This window comes from Rhynchophorus ferrugineus, unplaced genomic scaffold (genome assembly GCF_030347505.1).
Source record: "Rhynchophorus ferrugineus isolate W39M unplaced genomic scaffold, kcgeb_rfMv2 rfM9, whole genome shotgun sequence".
NCBI lineage: Eukaryota > Metazoa > Arthropoda > Insecta > Coleoptera > Curculionidae > Rhynchophorus > Rhynchophorus ferrugineus.
In genome coordinates, this window is record NW_027472588.1 from 18,325,064 (window position 1) to 18,346,236 (window position 21,173).

Consider the following 21,173-nt stretch of genomic DNA (forward strand, 5'->3'; position numbering starts at 1 on the left):
AAAATAGTATCAAAATTATTATGAGCTTTATATACAAAATTTTCATGAGTGGTTGCTATTATTCCATCCGATAGAGAGCGCACTAAAATTTTACATTTCTATAATCCTGGATTTGCAATCTTGTTCACAAAACATACAAATATAGAATGTGAACTTAAATGGGCACACCCGCAACTATATTTTCCACGTCCGTATAACGAGAGGACCGTAGGTAAAAAGGTTACAAATTATTTTTTTCTCTTCATGAAATTTCGACATTTTGTGACATCTGTGCGACAGGTTATTTCTATTTTATACTATTTATATTTATTATTTGTAAGGAAAGTTGTTAGCTTGTTATTTTTGTTGCATTTAAGGTAAATATTATTTGTTTGAATGCAAAATCTTAATATTTTCTAGGAGGTCAAAGTTCAGATAAAATTAATTACTTTCTAAAGGATTCTTCTCTAGCGCAGAAACGATTTTTAAAATCAAATAATGATAAACTTCAGGAAACCTCTTATGATTTCCTACATAAACTACATGAACAGAAATGTTTAATCTTTGCATTTCAGGCCGACCAGATGACTGTGGACCCAAATGTGGAATACCACCAAGATGCTTAACCAAGATGTACTTGCTAATTGTAATTTTAATGGTAAGTCTTTAATTAAAATCTACATCGATAATTGAAATTATAATACATACATCTAATCTATTTAAAATGACAGTGAAGACAAGTCATCTCGATTTAAAACGTCGCAATGTTGCCGAATTTAACTTTGGCTTTTAGTTTATTCTAGCTTTCATATATTATAATATTTTAATGCAAATAAAATAATGTAAATAATAATGTAATGTAAATAATATTTTTAATCCCATTATTTAATTTCCTCCTGTAGTAAATAAACCCGCTTTGCGCGCCCTCAGGTGGCTTGGACGAACAAAACTTGGTTACAACTTTACACATGGGCGATAGTATTCTAAGTCTGCCTGTTCTGTGATTTTGTTAATATTTAACCAAAAAATAATCATAGTGACCGTTAATCTGTATAGAATCTTTCCATTTTAGCTCGAGAAAGCTAAATCAAAGCGCAGTTAATCCTTTGAGTAAAGTTTCCTTTTGTTTTCTTTATAAAGCCGTCAGTTGGGATGTATTTTTTTTCTCCTCGACTAGTTTCCCAGGCAATGGGATTAGTTTCGTTAAACTTTTCATGAATTAAAGTTATTTCAGTGGCATTCGACTGAAAAGAGAGGCATTCCAGGAAACTATTTCTTTGCGTCTTCGATTGAGCTGCGATTTTCCGCTGTAAACAATGCTTTCCGGTTCTATTGTTCGCTTGACGTTGCTGTGTCCATGGTTGCGTTATCGATCGAGTGTCATCAATAAAATTTTTGTTAGACATTCTGACAAATGTCAAGTACGGTCGTATATGAGGGCAAATTATTGATTTTTCGGTGTGGATCATATCATTTTGTGTGTTCAAAATGTTTAGCTGGTTGAATAAAGTCCCGGAGAGTCACCCGGAGTGTTATTCGAATATCATAGAAGGTCTGAAGAGTATTTACAAGAACAAACTTGTACCATTGGAACAGCATTATCTATTCAATGAGTTTCATTCGCCAGCTTTGTCGGATGCAGATTTTGATGCAAAACCTCTGATCTTATTGGTAAATATAATCAAAAATATTTAAATCAAATAAAAAAATAGTGAAATGTGATTTAAATTAAATTATGTATTAAAGGTTTATTTATTTATCATTATGTGATTAGAATTAAGCTGTTAGTTAAGCTGTTAGATTTAGAAATAGGAATTCAGGATTATTTTTAACCTTTAATTCGAAATATTATTTATATAAAATTGTTTATAATTATTTTCCTATCATTCTCACAACATTTGAATCTAACATGGCTCATAATTAATATCAGTGATAACTGGAAGAACTATATCAAGTAATTTCTGTGACATGGTACTCTCCATATATCTTAGAGAAATATATATTTTTATTTAGTAGTAGTAGTAGCAAAATATTTTCCATGATTTTCTTTTCCTTTCTTTCCAACTTTTTTTCATCTTTCTGACAACATGGCGATATCACGTTGAAATAACGATGTTGATTTGGCAGTCATTCAATAATCGATCCATTTTTGCGCTTCTCCAACATTTCGAAACCGTGTGTCAGACAGTCTGAGCAGCTTTTCACTTCAGCACAAGAGATACATAATTTTTTCATGTATTAGAATCCGTAAATTGCTTAAAAGATGAGAGGCTATCGATGAACAATTCCATCGATGAATAAAACATTGTACAGATTATTTACAAATAAAGTTTCAAATTAAAAAAGAAATCTGTTAACTAATTTATATGGCAATACATATTCATCACAATGCTTGATATTTAAGTGTTAGATTCAAACGTATCAACTGCAAATATAGTCTATTCAAAACAGTAGTGACACAGGTGACCTGTCAAAACGTGTCAAACCGCAATAATTTATAAGTTAGAGTTGTTTTATTATATATACATTGAACTTTTTTCCACACTAGTAGGTATAGTCTGAACAATAACACACTGCTCGTAAATCTTTCACACTCTATAATACAATTTCCCACAATTAAAGTATATTAATTGTATACCGACTTTTAGTTGTTTCCTCTTTCATCACCCTGTCTTGGTAATTGTCAGCACTGAATCATAAACCATCATTCGTTACGTTTTATTCAAACACTGTCACTTTCAGAATCACTAGTCAAATGAATAACTTAGCTGTTTATGTCCAATTTGTCAAAAACTTGCTCAAGATTCCACCATTTGTTAATTTCTTATTCAATGTATCTGGACGAACTCATCCAAACCGAAGGTGTTATTGTCGACTATGCTCATTTCCATAAATCTAGACAGTTCTATATATGTTTCGATTGAAAAAACTACTTACTGTTTTTATACATTTCGTATATTTGATCTCTGAAACATCAAACTGATCTTGTTTCATCACCTGTTTCGCATAAATTCGATTTTTTTTTATTTTTTAGATATTTTAATGACTATGTCCGTACTAATATTCAGTGCAAGTGCAACGTGAAAAATATATTTTCAATAAAAACCGCGGCAGTTTCCAACTTATTAAAGCCTTAAAATTACGTTTGCTGGTTTATAACCCGTAATTATAATATTTTGAAGAATTTTGTAGACGTTTGACAAACGGACAAGATTTGCAGGCTCTTTCGGTTACTTCTCAAACAGTATTCTATCTCTAACTTTTGACAGACACATATTGGTCACGGGTGTCATTATTGTTTTGAATTGACTATAAATATTGTTCGCCAATTATAGTTTCATTCAGTTTTCATTCACTCTGTCTTTAAAAGTTCTCCTTTTACGATTACTAAGATGGTTTAGATTAACCTGATTAATATTTATTTTTAACATAATATTTATCATATTGTATAACGTCTAACATTCTAAACTGTTAATGACAATGGAAGGATTACTATAATATTTATGACTTAGAAAAATCGATTTCTGAAAGGTCAAAAAATTATTTTATAAAAAAAAAATGAAAAATATATAATGTGACATCGAATTTGCTAACTTTCCCCGTATTGTCCCCATAGAGAAGAAGTTTTTTAACGCCTTTTTTTTGTTCGCTGTACCCAAGTCGTCCCTCCTTTTTAGAAAATACCGATAGAAAACAACTTGCCTTCCGATATAAAATGGTCCGAACATTTTATAAATCCCACGGCGACGGCTAAAATGTTTTATACATCGTTTCTATAAAGCACCTGCGGAATCCTGCGCGGATTATACACGTCTGCTGCCTTAATTCGGTACATTTATCTCTCCCTTGCAGGTTGGACAATATTCCACTGGAAAAACCACCTTCATAAGATACCTGCTGGAGAGGGACTTTCCCGGCATGAGGATTGGTCCCGAACCAACCACTGACAAATTTATAGCGGTAATGTACGGTTAGTATTTGCCCATTGCTTTTTTTTTGCGACCGCTGGGGTTATGGCATGCAATTTATCGAAAACTTTGGGGGGCTATTTTGTAAGTGTTGGTCTATATTTCTAAGTTGTTAGTAAATCGATTAATTCTAATCATAATTGAATATAGGTTTTAGGAAGTTATTTTTTATTATTAAGATACTTCGCTAAAACTTGAAAACGGTTGGATCGATTTCGCCAATTTTGTTAATAAAATAATTGAGAACGTCCATGAAAGGTTTATATCGTGAGAACATATCGAATAATTGCGAAGACAATACTTCTGTTGGAGAATCAATATTTCCGTTGGAGTGATATATTTAGGAGAGAGTTCGGATATTTATTTTATGACTAAAAATGTTGCATACTGTTTAAAACTATTGGCCACTATTATCAAGCTGCTATTATAGAATATATAAGGTATTATAGGATATCAAAAATAAGTTAATAAAATCTTAGCCAATTGCAGATACCGGAACAACTTTATCTACTATCAACAATCAGATGCAGATCTGAAATGGAAATCGATAGGCGTTGTGCTCACAATCCGACAATGAAGTGAACTATTCTTGATCAGAAGAATGATTTAGTTGTTATTGTCCGAAAAACTTGAACAGAGATGAAGGGAATACGTTCACCTGGTCATATAGTAATACGTATATGAGTTATACATATAAAATAAAAAGTTATTTAGAATTTCGGATTTCGAAACAGTTGATATTTATAAATTTTGATTTACATTATGCGAAATATTACTCAGATAATATTTTTTTATTTAGTGTCTAACTTTATAAAAATAATTCCAAGAGCATAATAATGAGATAATTAAAGAAAACAGTCATCTTGACATTTGAAGGACTTTTTCATTTTTTTTTTTGATTTGGTAGAGTTGAAATTTTTGGCTGATTGATATGTCAAACTATACTCTTTTCTCATCTGCCGCTACGATGTCCTAATAAATATCGTGGATTCAAACTGTATTCTTTTAGAATGCATGTCTTCAGCAATTTTTACTTGTTATCTGAACTGCAGAGTGCTATCTGTACTTTGTACTGAGCCTGGAAGGATATTCTATGCGTAAAATTGCTGAAAAGGTCTCAGTTTCATGTAAGGGTTTACATTATGGTCAGTTTGAGGAATATCGGAATACCAAACATTTTTCCTGGCTAATGCAATCGCCAAATTTATAACAATTAATATTATACATTGTAATCTAGAAATCAATATTGGTAGGATCTGTCGTCAAAATGAAATTGTCGTTTAACTGAGCCTCAAATAATGCTACTTCAGATGAAATACGGGAAATGTTAGTTTCAGCTACAGCTGTAACGTAACAACGTTTATTGTCTGCTGACTTGAGAGAGTGCGTAGTTGTCAAAACATACAAAAACTAGACAAAACAATCTGAAAAATATTTCATGGACGGATATGGACAATCCTAATTTTAGGTTTTTGGATATAATTAATAATGTTTTTGTGCGTCAGTTAAAAGGCAAACGGATTTCAGCAGCGTGTACTGTAGACTGTTGGCATAGCGGTAGCGCCTGTGTTCGCACAGTGGTCGTAGCCTGGTAATAATAATGAGCCCGGCCATGTGATTTAATCAAATTGACAGAATAGAGGATAAAGAAGGCTATCTGAAAATACTTTAGAAAAATTCGATTCCTTCTGAAGTGAATCTAATTGGCCGAAGGTTTGTTTTTTAACAAGCAAATGACCCTCAACTTTCGTCAAACATGACAACAGTCACACTTTTCGCCATTCACATTTATATAGGATGAAATTGGGAGAAAAGTAAAGAAATGATGTGCATTGAACTGAGCACAGTTGTGGAATACTTACAAATAGGATGAAAGACACTGTACTTCGAATATTTAAATAAGTCAATAAAAAGAATGAATACAATTTGTCACAATTAGTTAGACCTGAGGATGGCCATTTTGACGAGGCAAATATTTAACGAAAAGTTTATTCATATGTTTAAAATTTGTATTAAATATATTTACTAACTTTAAGTAAATGCTAGACTAAGATTTGTTTAAGATTTAGTCTAAGAAATCAGAGCTGATCTGTTTTATTGTTGTTTTTTTAAATTACCTTATGGTTTCCAACATTTTAAACGATGACAAACGATTTTAAACTTAAAAGATCGGGACCTTAAAAGACCAATGACCAAGAAAAATTGATTTCGAGTTAATGGAAGCATGTTAATTAAAACTACGTTATCTTGAAGATAACATCATGTTAGACAAAAAGCAAAACACATTAGAACTAAAATAAAACAACTATACTGGTTAGTCGGAAGATAATCTGAACTTGATTTAAAATCAAAGAGGTTAATTTATAAGACAATTATAAAGCCATTTTGGACCTATGGGGTCCAAATATGGGGTTGCACTAAATATTCAAATCAACTAATCATCCAACGCTGTCAAAACAAGGTTTTTCGATTAATTACCAATGCTTATCGCTACGTAACCAACGAAGAATTGCACGATGACCTGGAAATCAAATGGATTTGCGAAGTTATCCAAGATTTCGCCTTGAAACATGAAAGAAGATTACCAAATCATACTAAAGTGGAAGCAATACAACTGTTGGACAACTCGCAGGATGTCGGGAGATTGAAGCGAACCAAATCATATGAACTTATATTAGTGTAAACTATAGCTATAAGTAATAATTTTATAATTGAGGAATACATATTGATGTATTTTCTCGCACTCGTCTTTCTTGTGAATTAATCCAAGTACAAATGAAATGTAGTAATAAATTAATTGTTAATTCAGATTGTGCTAAGCGTATTTAATATAGATGTTATAAAAAAATTTTGAAGATACACACTTTTATAACCATTATTCTATTTCACTGATTTAAGGTGAAAATGATGGAGTTATTCCAGGAAATGCGTTGGTCGTGGATCCAAAGAAACAGTTCAGGCCACTGTCAGCTTTCGGTAATGCATTCCTAAATAGGTTTCAGTGTTCCATAATGAAATCGCCAGTTTTGAAAGGAATGACAATAATAGACACACCAGGAATACTTGCAGGTAACTATAAAGGTTCTAATTATTAATAATAATAATCTTCGTAACTGTCACTAAAAAGTCCATCATGTTTGACGACATAATCACAAGTGATATATAAAACGATAAGAAAATAATTCTTCTGCTACTCCTTCACTTACATTCAGCTTACTCGAGCGTTCTTGACTAAAACTGAACGAGTTATTTCCCCAACAATACATTTTTAAGTATTCGCAAGTTTGCCGTTTTAGCGGTCGTGATGGGACAAAGCTTTGTGGAAACTTTCGAGACCGAGGAAAATATTTCACCCTCCGGGAACCATTCTCGCCCCGCTTTAACGTTAACACTCTAAAATACCGGCCATCAAAGGGATGCCTGTCGTGTTCGTGAACACCTAGAAAAAATCACTTCCAATTTTTTCATTAATATATATTCGTTTACATATTTTAAAATGTGTTAATACTTTTATGGCGAACAGTATTTCTGAAAGTTAAATTTTGCATTAATGGAATAACAGAACCTCACTATAGAAGAAAAATATATGCTGCTGCACATTTAGTAACTTATCTGAAAGGGATTTTCAGATTATTGAAGAGATGATATAGTTTGGAAGAAGGTCATTATAGTTATTAGTTCATAAGAAAAGCATTACCCTTGATTGTAAGAATTATTATAATATCAGTTTTCTGTTAGTGGTTATAAAATTATACAGACCGAGTAAACAACGGCTAAAAACCGTGATCAATGACGCCTGTAGGAGCAAGCATACTTGATTACAGCTAATTTTATAAGATCACAAAACTAATTGTAATTTTCTAACGAAGCAGCTAGTCTAAAAAGCCAGTCATCAACACTGGCATACAGCAAAGAGACACATCGAGTATTATGCTGGTCAACATAACAGATTTAGTTAGTGAAAACTCTCGCCAATGTGTAAAGAGTATACGTTTTTGTTTGCTTGAGGGAACTGCTTTAGGTAGTTTTAAAAGTGTGTTACTTTTAATCGAAATTCATCTTCGTAAAGTAGCACGATGAGGTTTTATGAACAATAAAATCTAATAACCTAGAACATTAGATTATAAATGATAAAATCACTAGATATATTAAAGAAGCTTGAGCAAACGAAATGACATCACATATGATCAAGGTCATTGGGGATGTTGAACCTTTGGGGATTTTAATGGGGATTTTTTTGGGGAAGTTTAACGATCGGAGAAAGTTACGGAAAAATTATAATGCTGAGTATTGAAAAGAGAAACCACAAAAAGTTACCTGGGAATAAGTCTGATATCAGTTATCTAATTTTTATATTGAATACTTAGGCATCTTACGATAATTCTATTAGTATCAGTGCGAAACAACTTTTCTAATAAATTTAAGTATTGAGTCGATGTCCGTTAAGATGATATCGTCTCTCCACTAGTTTTCGACAAAGCAATGAATTCAATTATGCGCAAAGTGTAACCAAAGTTGGTTACAAGTGTAACTTGTAACCAACTTCATTTTAAAGACTGACTACCAGGCTTCACTTTTTAGTATGTGTCATGTCGTCGAACTGTGGACGAAAAGTTTTTGGAGTTCGCCGAAAATTATTGAATTTGTACCTATTACTATTTGCGGAAAGCTTTACTTTTTTATTTCGATTTGAAGAAACAGGAGACTGAAGAAATTCATTGAATGTTGTGTGAAGCGTATGTAACTATTTTTTATTATTCACTATTGTAAACGTGGTGATTTGGATATTGAAGACAGAGGGCTTTCTGGACAACCAAATAAACTTGTGGATGGGGATTTGAAGGCATTACTTGATGAAACAATCAATGGAGATCGCAGCATTGTTGCAAACCCGGTGGAAACACTAAAATGGGAAGTCGCCGTATTCTTTACACTTTTCTCCTTGTGATTGTTATTTGTTCCGACATATGAGTCATAACCTGTCTGAGCAGCGCTTCGTTTCTTATGAAGACACTAAAAAATGGGTCGATTCGTGGATAGCCTCAAAGGATACGTTGTTCTTTCGAGATGGAATCCGTAAATTGTTTGAAAGGTGGGAAAAAGTAGCGGCTATCGAATGACAATACCTTGAATGAAATACATTGTACCGATATTTTGACATTTAATTAATTTATAATTAAACTATTTAAATGTAATTTATAGGTATAATAAAATAGGAGGAGTAAATTGAAGTTAGTTGAGTAATTCCCGTTATTCTTAAGACATGACAGGTTTGATATAAAAATAAAAATAAGTCTTTAATAAAAATAACGAAAACAACAAATTCATGGTATATTTAAGCTTCTTGTTTCCTACATCGATTGATCCCGTACACATTTATTATTTGCAGTAATATGTCGATTTTGTTTGCAGGAGAAAAACAACGGATTGATCGCGGCTACGATTTCACCGGAGTCCTCGAGTGGTTCGCAGAACGAGTCGATCGTATTATTCTTCTTTTCGATGCCCACAAGCTGGATATTTCCGATGAATTTAGACGTTCGATCGAAGCGATTCGAGGACATGACGATAAAATCCGAATTATCCTTAACAAGGTATAGAAATGCGTCGCGGTCGGATTTTCGGGATGCTCTCTCTCTCCTCATAAACCGACCGACTGAGCGGAGAATTCGTTTTTATTTATTGCTTTTTAGTTGGTATTGTGCTCGGACTGGGTGAGTTGTCTGGGTTTAGGATCGATTTTTCGTTGCAGGCGGATATGGTCGATCACCAGCAGCTAATGAGGGTGTATGGAGCGCTGATGTGGTCTTTGGGGAAGGTGCTCCAGACTCCCGAAGTCGTGCGGGTTTTCATTGGAACTTTTTGGGACCAGCCATTACGGTGATTATAATTAAGTTTGTATTAATATAAGACTTTTGGATGATGTGTCGATTTTGCTGCAAAACTGGGAAATCACCAATTTTGTATTAACCAATAATTGATTATTATTATGTTAATGTAGCATTTAATTTTGAGGTTAATAAATATAGCACCGTTCAAACGGTTTAATATTTTGATCTACGACATCTAGTGATGAAAATATTAAATATAGTGATGTAGTTAATAATCTAAACTTACTATTCAATTAGATGGCTTTGGCATCTCTTTACATAAAGCAACAATCTTCCAAATAGTGCTATTGAGTTACATCAGTGTATACGGAGGCTAGTCATCGAATACCGTCATGAAATCAGTGCTTTTGTTGTTTGAGTAGATTTCTACTGACAAAGCCTATCGAACAATTTTATGAACTCATGGTGACTCTGTTCTATATCCCAATTGTCGATTTTGTGTAGAACAGAAACAGTTCGAAAACAAGGATTTGCATGACTTGTTGGACAAAATCGTACTCAAAAAATGTTCAAACAGCTCAGCAGCTGATGAATTAATTATTTTCACACATTTAGATATGACGAAATATATCCGAAGTATGTCTACCATATTAATTGTCATTTTAAACCGTTTTGTTATCGCGATTTCATTGCCTGTTGACGAAAGAAGAGTTTTGAGTGACATATTGTGATTGGTCATCATCAATAATCACTTTTCATCAAATGCGCTGGGTTACTCTAGTAGAGTTATTCACATGATGAAGCTCATGGCCGTAAAGCCGTAAAGCCTGGGGTAAGATCAGCAAGGTGCAGTATATTATGAGTTGCTGAAACTGAAAGAAACTGTTATTGAAGATATCTGCCAATATCAGTTGAACAAACTGAAGGCTACTTGCAAAAACACTAGCAATCATAACTAGAAATAGACGCAAAATCATCCTCTCGTATGACACTGTTCGGCCACGCGTTGTAATGATGTAAAAGATGTACTATAGCTTCTCAAATGAGAAAATATCTCCCTATCAGAAGAGTGAATCAGATATAGTGCCTTCTGATAGAACTTGTTCAGGAAGATGTAGCATGACTTGGCTAGAACATATTTTAAAAATTTTAATGTGCGAAGACGGGTTGCTGCCAAACTAATATCGTTCTTTTGACCATTGTATTGCCATGTTGCCAGAAAGTTAGAAAAAAGTGGTATAAAATCATGTAATATATTTTGATTCATATATACTGCAACAATTTTTCTCAATAAATACCATTCTGAAGTGAAAAAATGATCGGGTTATATGTCAGCACCTCATATTCTATGAAGAGAAATTGATTTGATTAATAAAAACTATTAAAAACTACGAGTATAATAGTATTGATAGCGCGATATCACTGCATAGTTATGCTGTTTTTGGGAAAAATGACATATTTCCAAAGTTATTCAATTTGAAACTAATTTAAATAGATTGAATTTGCTTGATATTGATTGAATAGCCCTCAGCATATGATTAAAATAAATAATCTTGAAAATAGAGAATTATTGTTTAAATTATTGTTTTCACCAATTTTAATTACTTCATATTATTTAGGATCGATATTCTACATAGATATGCATTATATTTACTATGTTATTATAATTAAATATTTTGAGCTAGTTGAACGTTTAATCACAATACATCATAATATCATAATGCAACCCTTATCTAACTTAACTAGATGTCCTTCATATCAATTAAATTTAATTGGTCAGCTGTCTTTGTATTGCAACTTAATCATTATTAGTTCGTAATGGGTAAAAATGAGTTCATATTCCACGCCCTTAGTTTTGATATTAATAATAATGGTGAATGTGTATGGCGAGCAACTACCAAGAATTACGTGTGGGAGATAGATAAATGTTATAAGCTTTCCAAAACTTTACCTTTTAACTTAAAAATGTTACCGATTTAATTTGGGTTAAACATTTAGTGGATGTTTTTAACCTACTCTAAGTTTGTTAACCAATTATCAAATTAACAAAAAAAAAAGGCAATAACGAACAACAAACATGTTTTTATAAACCCAGGTTTACGTGTCCAAAATAGCATTTAATTTTAGAGTAAAACGACATCACCGTAAATGAAAACTCCAATAATATTTAGCGTAGTGTTGTTTGCGTCCAACAGATATGACATCAATCGAAAACTTTTCGAAGACGAGACGCAGGACCTGTTCAAGGATTTCCAGAGTTTGCCGAAGAACTCCGCCCTCCGGAAATTGAACGACCTAATAAAGAGGGCTCGCTTGGCTAAGGTTCATGCGCACGTTATTACCGAATTGAAAAAGGAGATGCCCGTGTTCGGCAAAGATGCGAAAAAGAAGGATCTCGTCAGAAATCTGGATCAGGTTTACGAAAGGATCAGGCGCGATCAGCAGATTTCCGGCGCTGATTTTCCCGATTTGGAGCGAATGAAGGGACTGTTGGAGAAGAGCGATTTCAGCAGGTTTCACTCGTACAAACCCAAGCTGTTTGATGACGTTGATTCGATGCTGTGCGAAGATATTGCTCAGTTGATGGCGATGGTACCGCATGATACGAGCCCATCGACTATGTTGGAGGTAAGTTTTTACAATGTTTTTTCCCCAATATATATATATAATATATATATATATATATATATATATTGACCGAAACCGAAATTGACCGGACCGAAAATAGCGACTGAAAACAGTCGACTGAAACTGTCATTGGTAAAAAGTAAAAAGTAGTAAAAAGTTTCAGTCGACTGTTTTCAGTCACTATTTTCGGTCCGACTGATTTTCTTACTATTTAGTATCGACTGTTTCAGTCGTCTACTTTTTGTTACTATTTTTGGTTCTATTAGTTTAATTCGACTGATTTTTAACGTTATAACTCTGTCGTCCTAACCGCGACCTTGACAAAAATGTACCCAGTTTTTGCTTACATAAATGTATACGTAATATATAGTTTTATAATTTGTTTGGTAGTTTGTTGGTAAATAACAATATATTGTATATTAATATAGCAGTATTTTGGAACGATATTTTTTTTCTATTTTAAAAAGATTAAAATTGTGAATGATAAATATTAAAATACTATATGACTATAATACTATAATACTATAATACTATATGTTCAATAATAAACAAAGCATTTACTTTATTTAAAAAAGCCCTAGTATTTATTGTGCCATCATTTTTAATTATATCATGATTTAGTTTTTTTCTATGATTAAGTATATGTTTAATTTTTATTTCGAATTTATGCTCATTGTACATCTTTAGTTTTTAGGTTTTGTTTAACTTCTATTGTATTGTCTATATTTATTACAGTATATTATTTGAAAATAGCAACTAACATATTAAAATCCGATAAAACATTTGTGGGCTATAATTCCATTCCATATAAAAATTCCATTCCTATTTATTCACCGAACATTCAAGTATTGATAATTAATAGTATTCACTAATTATTTTTTTCCTTTTCTTTTTTAAAGTTAATACGTGAAGGAATATACACATCTCCGTCTCGCTTATTTGTCCTTTCGGCGATCACCTCTTCATTCGACGAAAATTTCTTCTCAGAGAGCATTCTTTTGAGATCTGAGAACAGGAAATAGTCGCTGGGGGCTAGATTTGGAGAATACGGTGGTTGAGGAAGCAATTCGAAGCGATTCGTCCTTCAAACGGTCCAATAACGCTACATAATAGTCGCTGTTGACGGTCCCTCCTTCTTCAAGGTAGTCAATGAAAATTATTCCATATGCATCCCGAAATACAGACGCCATAACCTTGCCAGCCGACTGTATTTTTCCTTCAAAAAGTAATCTTTTATCAACACGCTAAATTCCTTTTTATCCATTTTTTTCACAATAACAAAAGTTGCTTCACTCAAAATGCCACAATTCACAAACTACTGATCCGACCACTGTAAAATTTACACACGCATCTTTTGAGCGTTAAGGCTAACTAAAAAACATATGAATCTAATTCTAGTAAAGCCATCTATGTGACAGGCCGGGGACTTTTCAATTGACTTGTTATATCGTCCCTGGTATCGCTTGCTCATTTATTTTATGAGCTGATGTAACCGTTTCTCTTACTCTTCGTCCAGGTGATTGCGCAAGAAGCGGAATCATATAACCAAGAATTTTGAATTTGTAATTTATACCTGTATTAGCTAAGAAAAGTTTATTAGTTAAGGACTTTTATATTTTTAATTTACGAATATCAGACGCAACAAAATTGCCTTCTTATAATATCTAAGACAGTTGCCGTTTGTTGTGTTTGTTGTTTGCTTGATTAGTTTCATTAAGCCCAACTTATGTGTAGATATGATGAAAATTCTTTTTGGGGTCTATTAAAGTTTTATGCAAAATGTTTTTCTTATACATGGAGACTACTTTCAAATTGTAGTCCAGCATCCAATCGTTAGCTGTATGGACATTCAATTAGAAGTAATATTACATTAAGATATTTATGTTTCCTTCATAAGGAGTGAATTATAAGCTGGTTTTTAATTCTGAAATATTAAATTGTGAGAAATTGGAATGATTTAAAACAATTGAGAAGTTTTTTGAGCAGGTCTGTATCATTAATTCTTGAAATATTTACTAGCTCTGATCTAAATGGGTTTATTTATTGTTAAAAGTTTACAAAAGGAATGGGGATTTTGGAGTTTGGTATTAAAACTTGTCTTCTGAATATCATTTAAAATTCGGTGATATTATATCAAGATTACGTCGACAGCACCGTCTAGCGGAGCCACTGAGCAAGCTTTATTATAATAGGCAAACAATCGAGAGAGCTTCCGCAGTTCTAAACGTAGTTGCGTTATGTCATTGCCAAAACGTAATTAATGTCCTGAATATTACAGATACATAAATTAAATATCCCGCGATGACAAGACAATAATTCTCTTTATTAATGTCTTCACCAGAGACCGCGTCTCGCTAGCAACAGTTATCTATATGGAGATCGTCGTTAGCTTCAGAAATCGGAAATTAAAAACGAGGAATTTCTCCATTTCGAAAGTTCGTTACAACTTCGATTGGAAAAAGCGCTTCGATTCTTGTGAGAGGTATTTCCAAAGCAGAGTTTCTTTGGTTGCTAGAACTGAGAATTAGTTTTACGAATTAGTTCGATGAACTTAAATCAGCTATATGTGGATGGATTAAATTTGTCGCTCAACAGTGCACTTATTGCATATTAAACGAATAACTTTATTTCTAATACATTGAGGGAGAAAAATATGTGAAATTTGTGCCTTGGAGCTAAACAGAAGTATTGAAAAAATCTCGTCGGGTCGAATCATAGAGAAATAGAGATTTAACTTCATAGGAAATTTTGGAGAAATATTTCGCGACGTTCAACATCTAGATGTCACTACTTTTAACTTATTACTTTAATCTCTAAGGCTTTAATCGCTAGGCTATAAGCCACGGCGGGATCAGATTGTCTCACTTCGTTTCTATGGTACCTTTGTTGTTTATTTATTTTAGCGCCATTTTCAGTATGGCTGACGTATGGTAGTGACGTAGTGCGTTTAGAGACATTTTTAGTTCATTAGTATATAAAGTAGGTAGTACAAAAAGTAAAGTGAATTATCGGTCTAGGAAGTGTTGTGTACCTGCAGGCATAGATAGTAGAGAAATGCTGAATCGCTTTCGGTCGAAGAAGTATTTAACTGTCATTAAAAAATGGTCGATAATGTTAAAAATCCCAAATCGATTGGATTAAGTATCAAAGAGAATTTATGATTGTTACAGTAAGTTTTGTTGTTGTAAGTTGGGATAAGTTTATTCATATATATATATATATATATCAAATATTTATTTTTTTAATTTTAGAAATTAATCCCCTTCCGAAAACCGCTACGAAAATGGTTATACACTTTTCTTCTTGGATCAATAGTTGCAGCCTAAATAAAATAATAGCTCCTGAATGCAAATCTATTAAGAGAGGATTAACCGATATACAATACACGAGGCATTTTGGTGTAAAATTTATTGCCTAAGTAAGAACAAATTTGTTAAAGTGTCATCAATTTAATAACTAACTTGATGAGTTCATTTCAATAAAGAAAAAAAGTGTTATTGTCCAAATAAATATATTGGTAACTTAACTAAGATGGTTTGTTCTGAATTTAGGTCATGGTTTCGGGAATATACATCCTCGGCTAGTATGTTTTAGAAATCATTTGAAGAGCTCAACATAAGTTAATTTTTTCACCTCATTGGCCTTTAGGTAATTGTGAAGAGGATGAACATGAGGGATCTAAATATTGACATCCTATACTAACCGGGGATGAAATGAAAATACTGTCAGTAGGTGTTTGAGCTATCTCTTGTTATTCTCTTTTATTTAATTTAGCGATTTTGCAACGTCGATAATATGTTATATCAAAATTTTTGTCAAATGTTCTTTTTTTGAAAAAAAAGTATATTTATATAACTTTACATATTATATTATTATTTATATTTTATTTAATAAATTTATTTCAGAAACAAAATTGTTCGTTATTTAAATTTCATTGGCCAATTAAACATGACGTCTAGGCTGTCACGGGTCAAACATTACTAATGAGCCAATCAAATGTCTTCACAGTAAAATATTTCTCTTACAGGTGCCTATAATGGAGATTTAAATTGGCCAATCAAATTACTTGAACGGGCCAATTATGACGCCCTCTCGATGTTGGACAAAGCAAAACTTTGCGCCAGAGTCCCCTATTGAGTTACATCTCTATTACTCTATGAATATAATTACGTAATAATAACTGAAAAGTGGTTAGAAAGTATTTTATTTGAGCCTGTATATTACTGAACATTTTATTATCTGTCTTTATTTTTAGTATGAATATTATTTGTTATGAATATTTATAAAATAGAATACAATAAATATTTAAAGGAAAGTTTTATGCTTTGCTTCTGTCTAGATTTTATGTATGTTGATTCAGTCGGTTGAGACATACATTGCTATGGTTAAAACTGAATAATAACGAATAAATAACTGAATAATATCTATAATCTGGAGTAAAAAGTACTTATACAATTTAAATATGAACTCAAGAAACACGAACATATATTTAATATAAAACAATTTTCATAAAATGTCACCCATTTTATGAAAAAAACATTTCAGATACTGAACGATACCACTGAATCACGTATACTTTTTTCAATTTTTAGAGTTATCTTCAGAGAATCTTTATTAATTTCCGGGAATTTTTTAAATCGATTTACATTAGCAGCAGTAGCGGCAATACACAAGTTCGTCCGAATGTTTTTACTCATCTTTTAATCATTTAAATTTTAAATTTGACGCTACGCGTATATATTTTGCGTACGTATAGCTGCTGCTTTTCTCATCTTTCAGGCAATTTATGGATTCGATCTCAAAAGAACTAAAAATAGAAAGGCTATCCATTAACCGGCCTATTTTCGGTCATCTTCATAAGAAGTGACGCGTTGCTCAGACAGGTCACAACTCTATATTGGAACAAGTAGTAATTCAGAAGGTGCAAGGTCTAGATAATACAGCGGAAGGAGTAGCACTTCCCATTTTAATGTTTCCAACTATGTTTTCAACGATTTTGTAACGAAGTGAAGCATTGCGTGTTGAAGAATAACATCAACACAAGTCATGTCAATAGCTATCCCTCTTGATGGTTTCATCGAATAGGGTCTGAATAATACCGAATACTCGTTTTCAAATTTTAGTAGTAACATAATAATAATGAATAGCACTGTATTTGGCTGTGCAGAACTCTCTTGTTCGGCCGAAATCATCACTTTTAAAACGTCTAAACTAGTATTGGATGGATCATGAAAATTGAATTAAAAAAGTAAAACATCCCGCAAATACGATTTACACGATACATCTTCAGATATTTTTAATGCATTGTAAGCATTTTTTGTTCACACTTTGAGGAAATAACACATATTGATAACTGAAACCTGTCAATGAGGCTCTAACATGAATTTGGTTGTGAATGTACCCGATGCAATTTAATACTCATTAACATCATCTGTTGTAATTTTTTTACATTGATTTATAGACCTGTTAAAGTAATAAAAATATATATTTTGTGTTGCTTATTGCGACGTATTAAATGCGAAACTAATGACAGCAATCTGTTAAAAAACTTTTCTCTACTTTTAGTAAATAGCATAAGGGTCAGTTTGATCGAAAAGTCAAAGAGATCCGTCGAAGAGTTCAGTCGCCATGGAGACATGAAGCCATAAATTTTCATTACACAGAGGGTAAAAGTTTGGTCCATTTTTGTTCGGTGTTTATGAGGAATGAAAGAAATATCACCTAGCGGCTCGACACGCCATTCGTCAGTGTCAGCTTCTTTTTTTGTCAGGCGTTCATCCCTCCTCGAGATCGTTGTTCCGTCAAGCATTAAATCTACAATCAATTATATATATATATATATATATATATATATATATAACAGATTTTTTTCTTATTATTCTTTCTCCGGACGGGGACCCTGTCCCCGTCGTCTGGATTTGGCAAGGCCGACTGGAAATAACGCGAATAAACGTGATTTTTTGCAGGTACGAGGCGGTGCCTTCGATAACGTGTCCGAGAGATTTACCCCGTTTGGTTTCAAGAGCGGCGAGGGGTGTAACGCCGGCTTCGGAGAACCGGAATGGATAGTTAACAAGGAGAGAGCGTCGTACGATTCGCTGTTCGACACTTTGGGACCCATTAACGGCCGTTTATCAGGCTCAACAGTTAAGGTATTCATTAATTAATCGTGTAACATAGACATAATTGAATTGGGATGATGACAGTCATCAACAATCACAAAAATATTGTATTTATTTAAAGAAAAAGTATTCATGAATTTGTAGGAAGTTTTTGTTTAATATAAAAATATATTTTTTAAAATATAAATATAATAAAATATTTATTTGATAAATTATTGTTAAAACATGTAAAAACACTGCAGCTATATATTTATCACCAAAACCAAAATGACACAACAATTATTAATGGAGAATAGATTTTAATTTATTTAAACACACAACTTGAGATTCACGACTAATAGCACATAGAAAAGGAAATGAATTACTAAAGCTATTAATGTTACAAATTGTAATTATTATTCAGGGCGATGCTCAAGTGAGGAACGTAAACTTAAGACGTAAGACTTTAAACGTAAGACTCAAAACTATACACGATTTTGAGCAAAACATACCTAAAATCTATAAAAAAAAAACTTGGTCTGTGGCAAAAAAGACTCCAACAACAAGAAAGAAATGCGAAAATAAAGTAAATTATTAATGAAGAAATTGAATAAAATAAAAGAACGAAGAAAAGCTAGAAGAGTATGGAACAGAACCAGAAACACTACAACCGAAGAATGTCTAACAGAAATGTTCTTTTAGAAGTTGTTATTCGCTATGAAAAACAACTAGAATATTTAAGCAACTGGGTTGAATAGGTTCGACGCCACGACGCCAAAATTGAATTATTAGTACATTCAGTTAATGTACTTTAACCGAATAATATACAATCTACAATGGATATAACACCTGTTTATAATATTTCATATAAGTTATAATATTTTACCTAGCTTATTGAAACTGGTTCACTTTGGTCCACTCTTTGGTTCTACTCTGACTTGGACGTTCCATTTTGTGCCAATCACCATTAGCATGCAGATACAAATGTATATGATAAAAATTTATAACATTACGAACAGGATCTTTTTTGGTGTAGGTTTTCTTTGGAAAACTTATTATTGATATTGCCTTCGGATCTTTTGATGCGATCTATTGCATTCATATTTCACATCAAATGCACGTCTTTTTAATACACACTATGATTGTAACGTTAATTGATGATAATATTCAAAGTTATAACCCGTAACTTCTGTCACTTATACAAAAAAGTTCTAAATAAATCTAAAAAATAGTATTCAATTTTAATAACATTTAATAGGAAGAATTTATAAAATCTAAATTGCCCAACACGGTTTTGGCGAAGATATGGAAGCTGGCGGACGTAGACAGAGACGGATTCCTGGATAAGGACGAATTCGCCCTGGGCATGCACTTGATTAACGTCAAATTGAGCGGCAGCGACATTCCCACCGAGTTACCCGATCACTTGGTGCCTCCGAAGAAAAAAGACAAAGTATATACGATGTACATTGAATTAGACAAGGGGACTTTGGGGGTAGATTAATGATTCTCCTATTGTTTCAGTGGATAATGCTGGAAAGAACTGATGAGGAAGACTTCGATTAACAAGCTGATAATTGTGCATCAATATACCTGTATTTTATCTCAACGATATTGACAAAAACAATATATTACTATAAATAATAGACTTTTTCTTTGTTTAGTACTTAATAAAATTACTGTTCAACACTGTTATATTATTCGCAGCGTTGTTTATTAGTTGTTATTTTATTATAGCTTTATAACTTAGTATTAAAATATTTTTTCCTAATTTTAAGCTTTATTGTATAATGTGCTTTATCCAAAGTATTGTTCATTGATGGCCGCTACTTTTCCCCATCTTTCAGGCAATTTACAGATTCCATCTCGAGAGAACGATGTATCATTTGCGGCTATCCATTAATAGATTAATTTTTTGTTATCTTTATAAGTGAAGCCCTGCTCAGAGAAGTCACGACTCATATACAGGAACAAGTATAGAAGGAGCAAAATTTGGAGAATACGGCGGGGGTGAGAGACTCTTCCAATTTTAATGTTTCCAAGCATGTTTTCACGAGTTTTACAAGATGTGGTCAAGCATTGCCATGCTGAAGAATGACATTATTGTGTTTTTGCTTGTATTTCAGTTGTTTTTGGCGCACTGCTCGACTCACACAATGAACAGTTGTGGTCGATAGCGATCCCCATCTGATGAACAAAATTCAAAAAGAATGCCTTTTGTCTTCGGTGTTAAAATCGCCAATTTTAAATAGTCGAAAACAGTATTCATATGTTGACATTGATTGAGCGTGGTTACCATAACTCCTCGATGCTTCACATTCGATAACTTTAAGTAAAACTTCCCACTAAAGCGATTTACTCGTTAGATATTATACATTTTCAATGCACTGAAAAAATGTTTTGTTCACACTTTACTGTCAGTGAGGCTTCAACATGGAGTTGGTTATAAATATACCCGATGTAATTCGATCCACAATAACAACATCAGTTGTACATCGTTTAAAATTAGTTTGTAGGCAATAGTTTTCATCATTACTTCTTCATAAATATCTTAATCGTTGTAATATCTCTGGTATGGGAGTACCAAATATTAAATCTTCTCATATATTTAATTTTGGAAACGATAAATTTGGTTCACAAATTAATATTTCTGATAGCATCGTAAG

At 32.6% G+C, this 21,173-nt stretch overlaps 2 protein-coding genes across 7 annotated transcripts in view; one reads left to right on the forward strand and one right to left on the reverse strand.

Annotated features, from left to right (window-relative positions):
- Window positions 1-21,173, reverse strand: part of unc-5 (netrin receptor unc-5) — a 520,122-nt gene that overhangs the window by 142,448 nt on the left and 356,501 nt on the right. The gene's annotated exons all lie outside the window — the stretch shown is intronic.
- LOC143203134 (EH domain-containing protein 1-like) lies at window positions 280-20,142 on the forward strand. 3 transcript variants are annotated; one of them, XM_076415277.1, is made up of 10 exons: window positions 280-356; window positions 400-637; window positions 3,832-3,949; window positions 6,846-7,016; window positions 9,360-9,541; window positions 9,700-9,827; window positions 11,974-12,406; window positions 18,373-18,558; window positions 19,766-19,960; window positions 20,032-20,136. In XM_076415277.1, exons 2-10 carry the CDS (start codon window positions 533-535, stop codon window positions 20,071-20,073), a joined length of 1,560 nt encoding a protein of 519 aa, XP_076271392.1. In that variant the 5' UTR covers window positions 280-356; window positions 400-532; the 3' UTR covers window positions 20,074-20,136. The 3 variants fall into 3 exon arrangements, with proteins under 3 accessions (XP_076271392.1, XP_076271391.1, XP_076271389.1); XM_076415276.1 differs by lacking the exons at window positions 280-356; window positions 400-637 and adding an exon at window positions 1,386-1,650 and having other exon boundaries at window positions 19,766-19,971; window positions 20,032-20,142; XM_076415274.1 differs by lacking the exons at window positions 280-356; window positions 400-637 and adding an exon at window positions 1,386-1,650.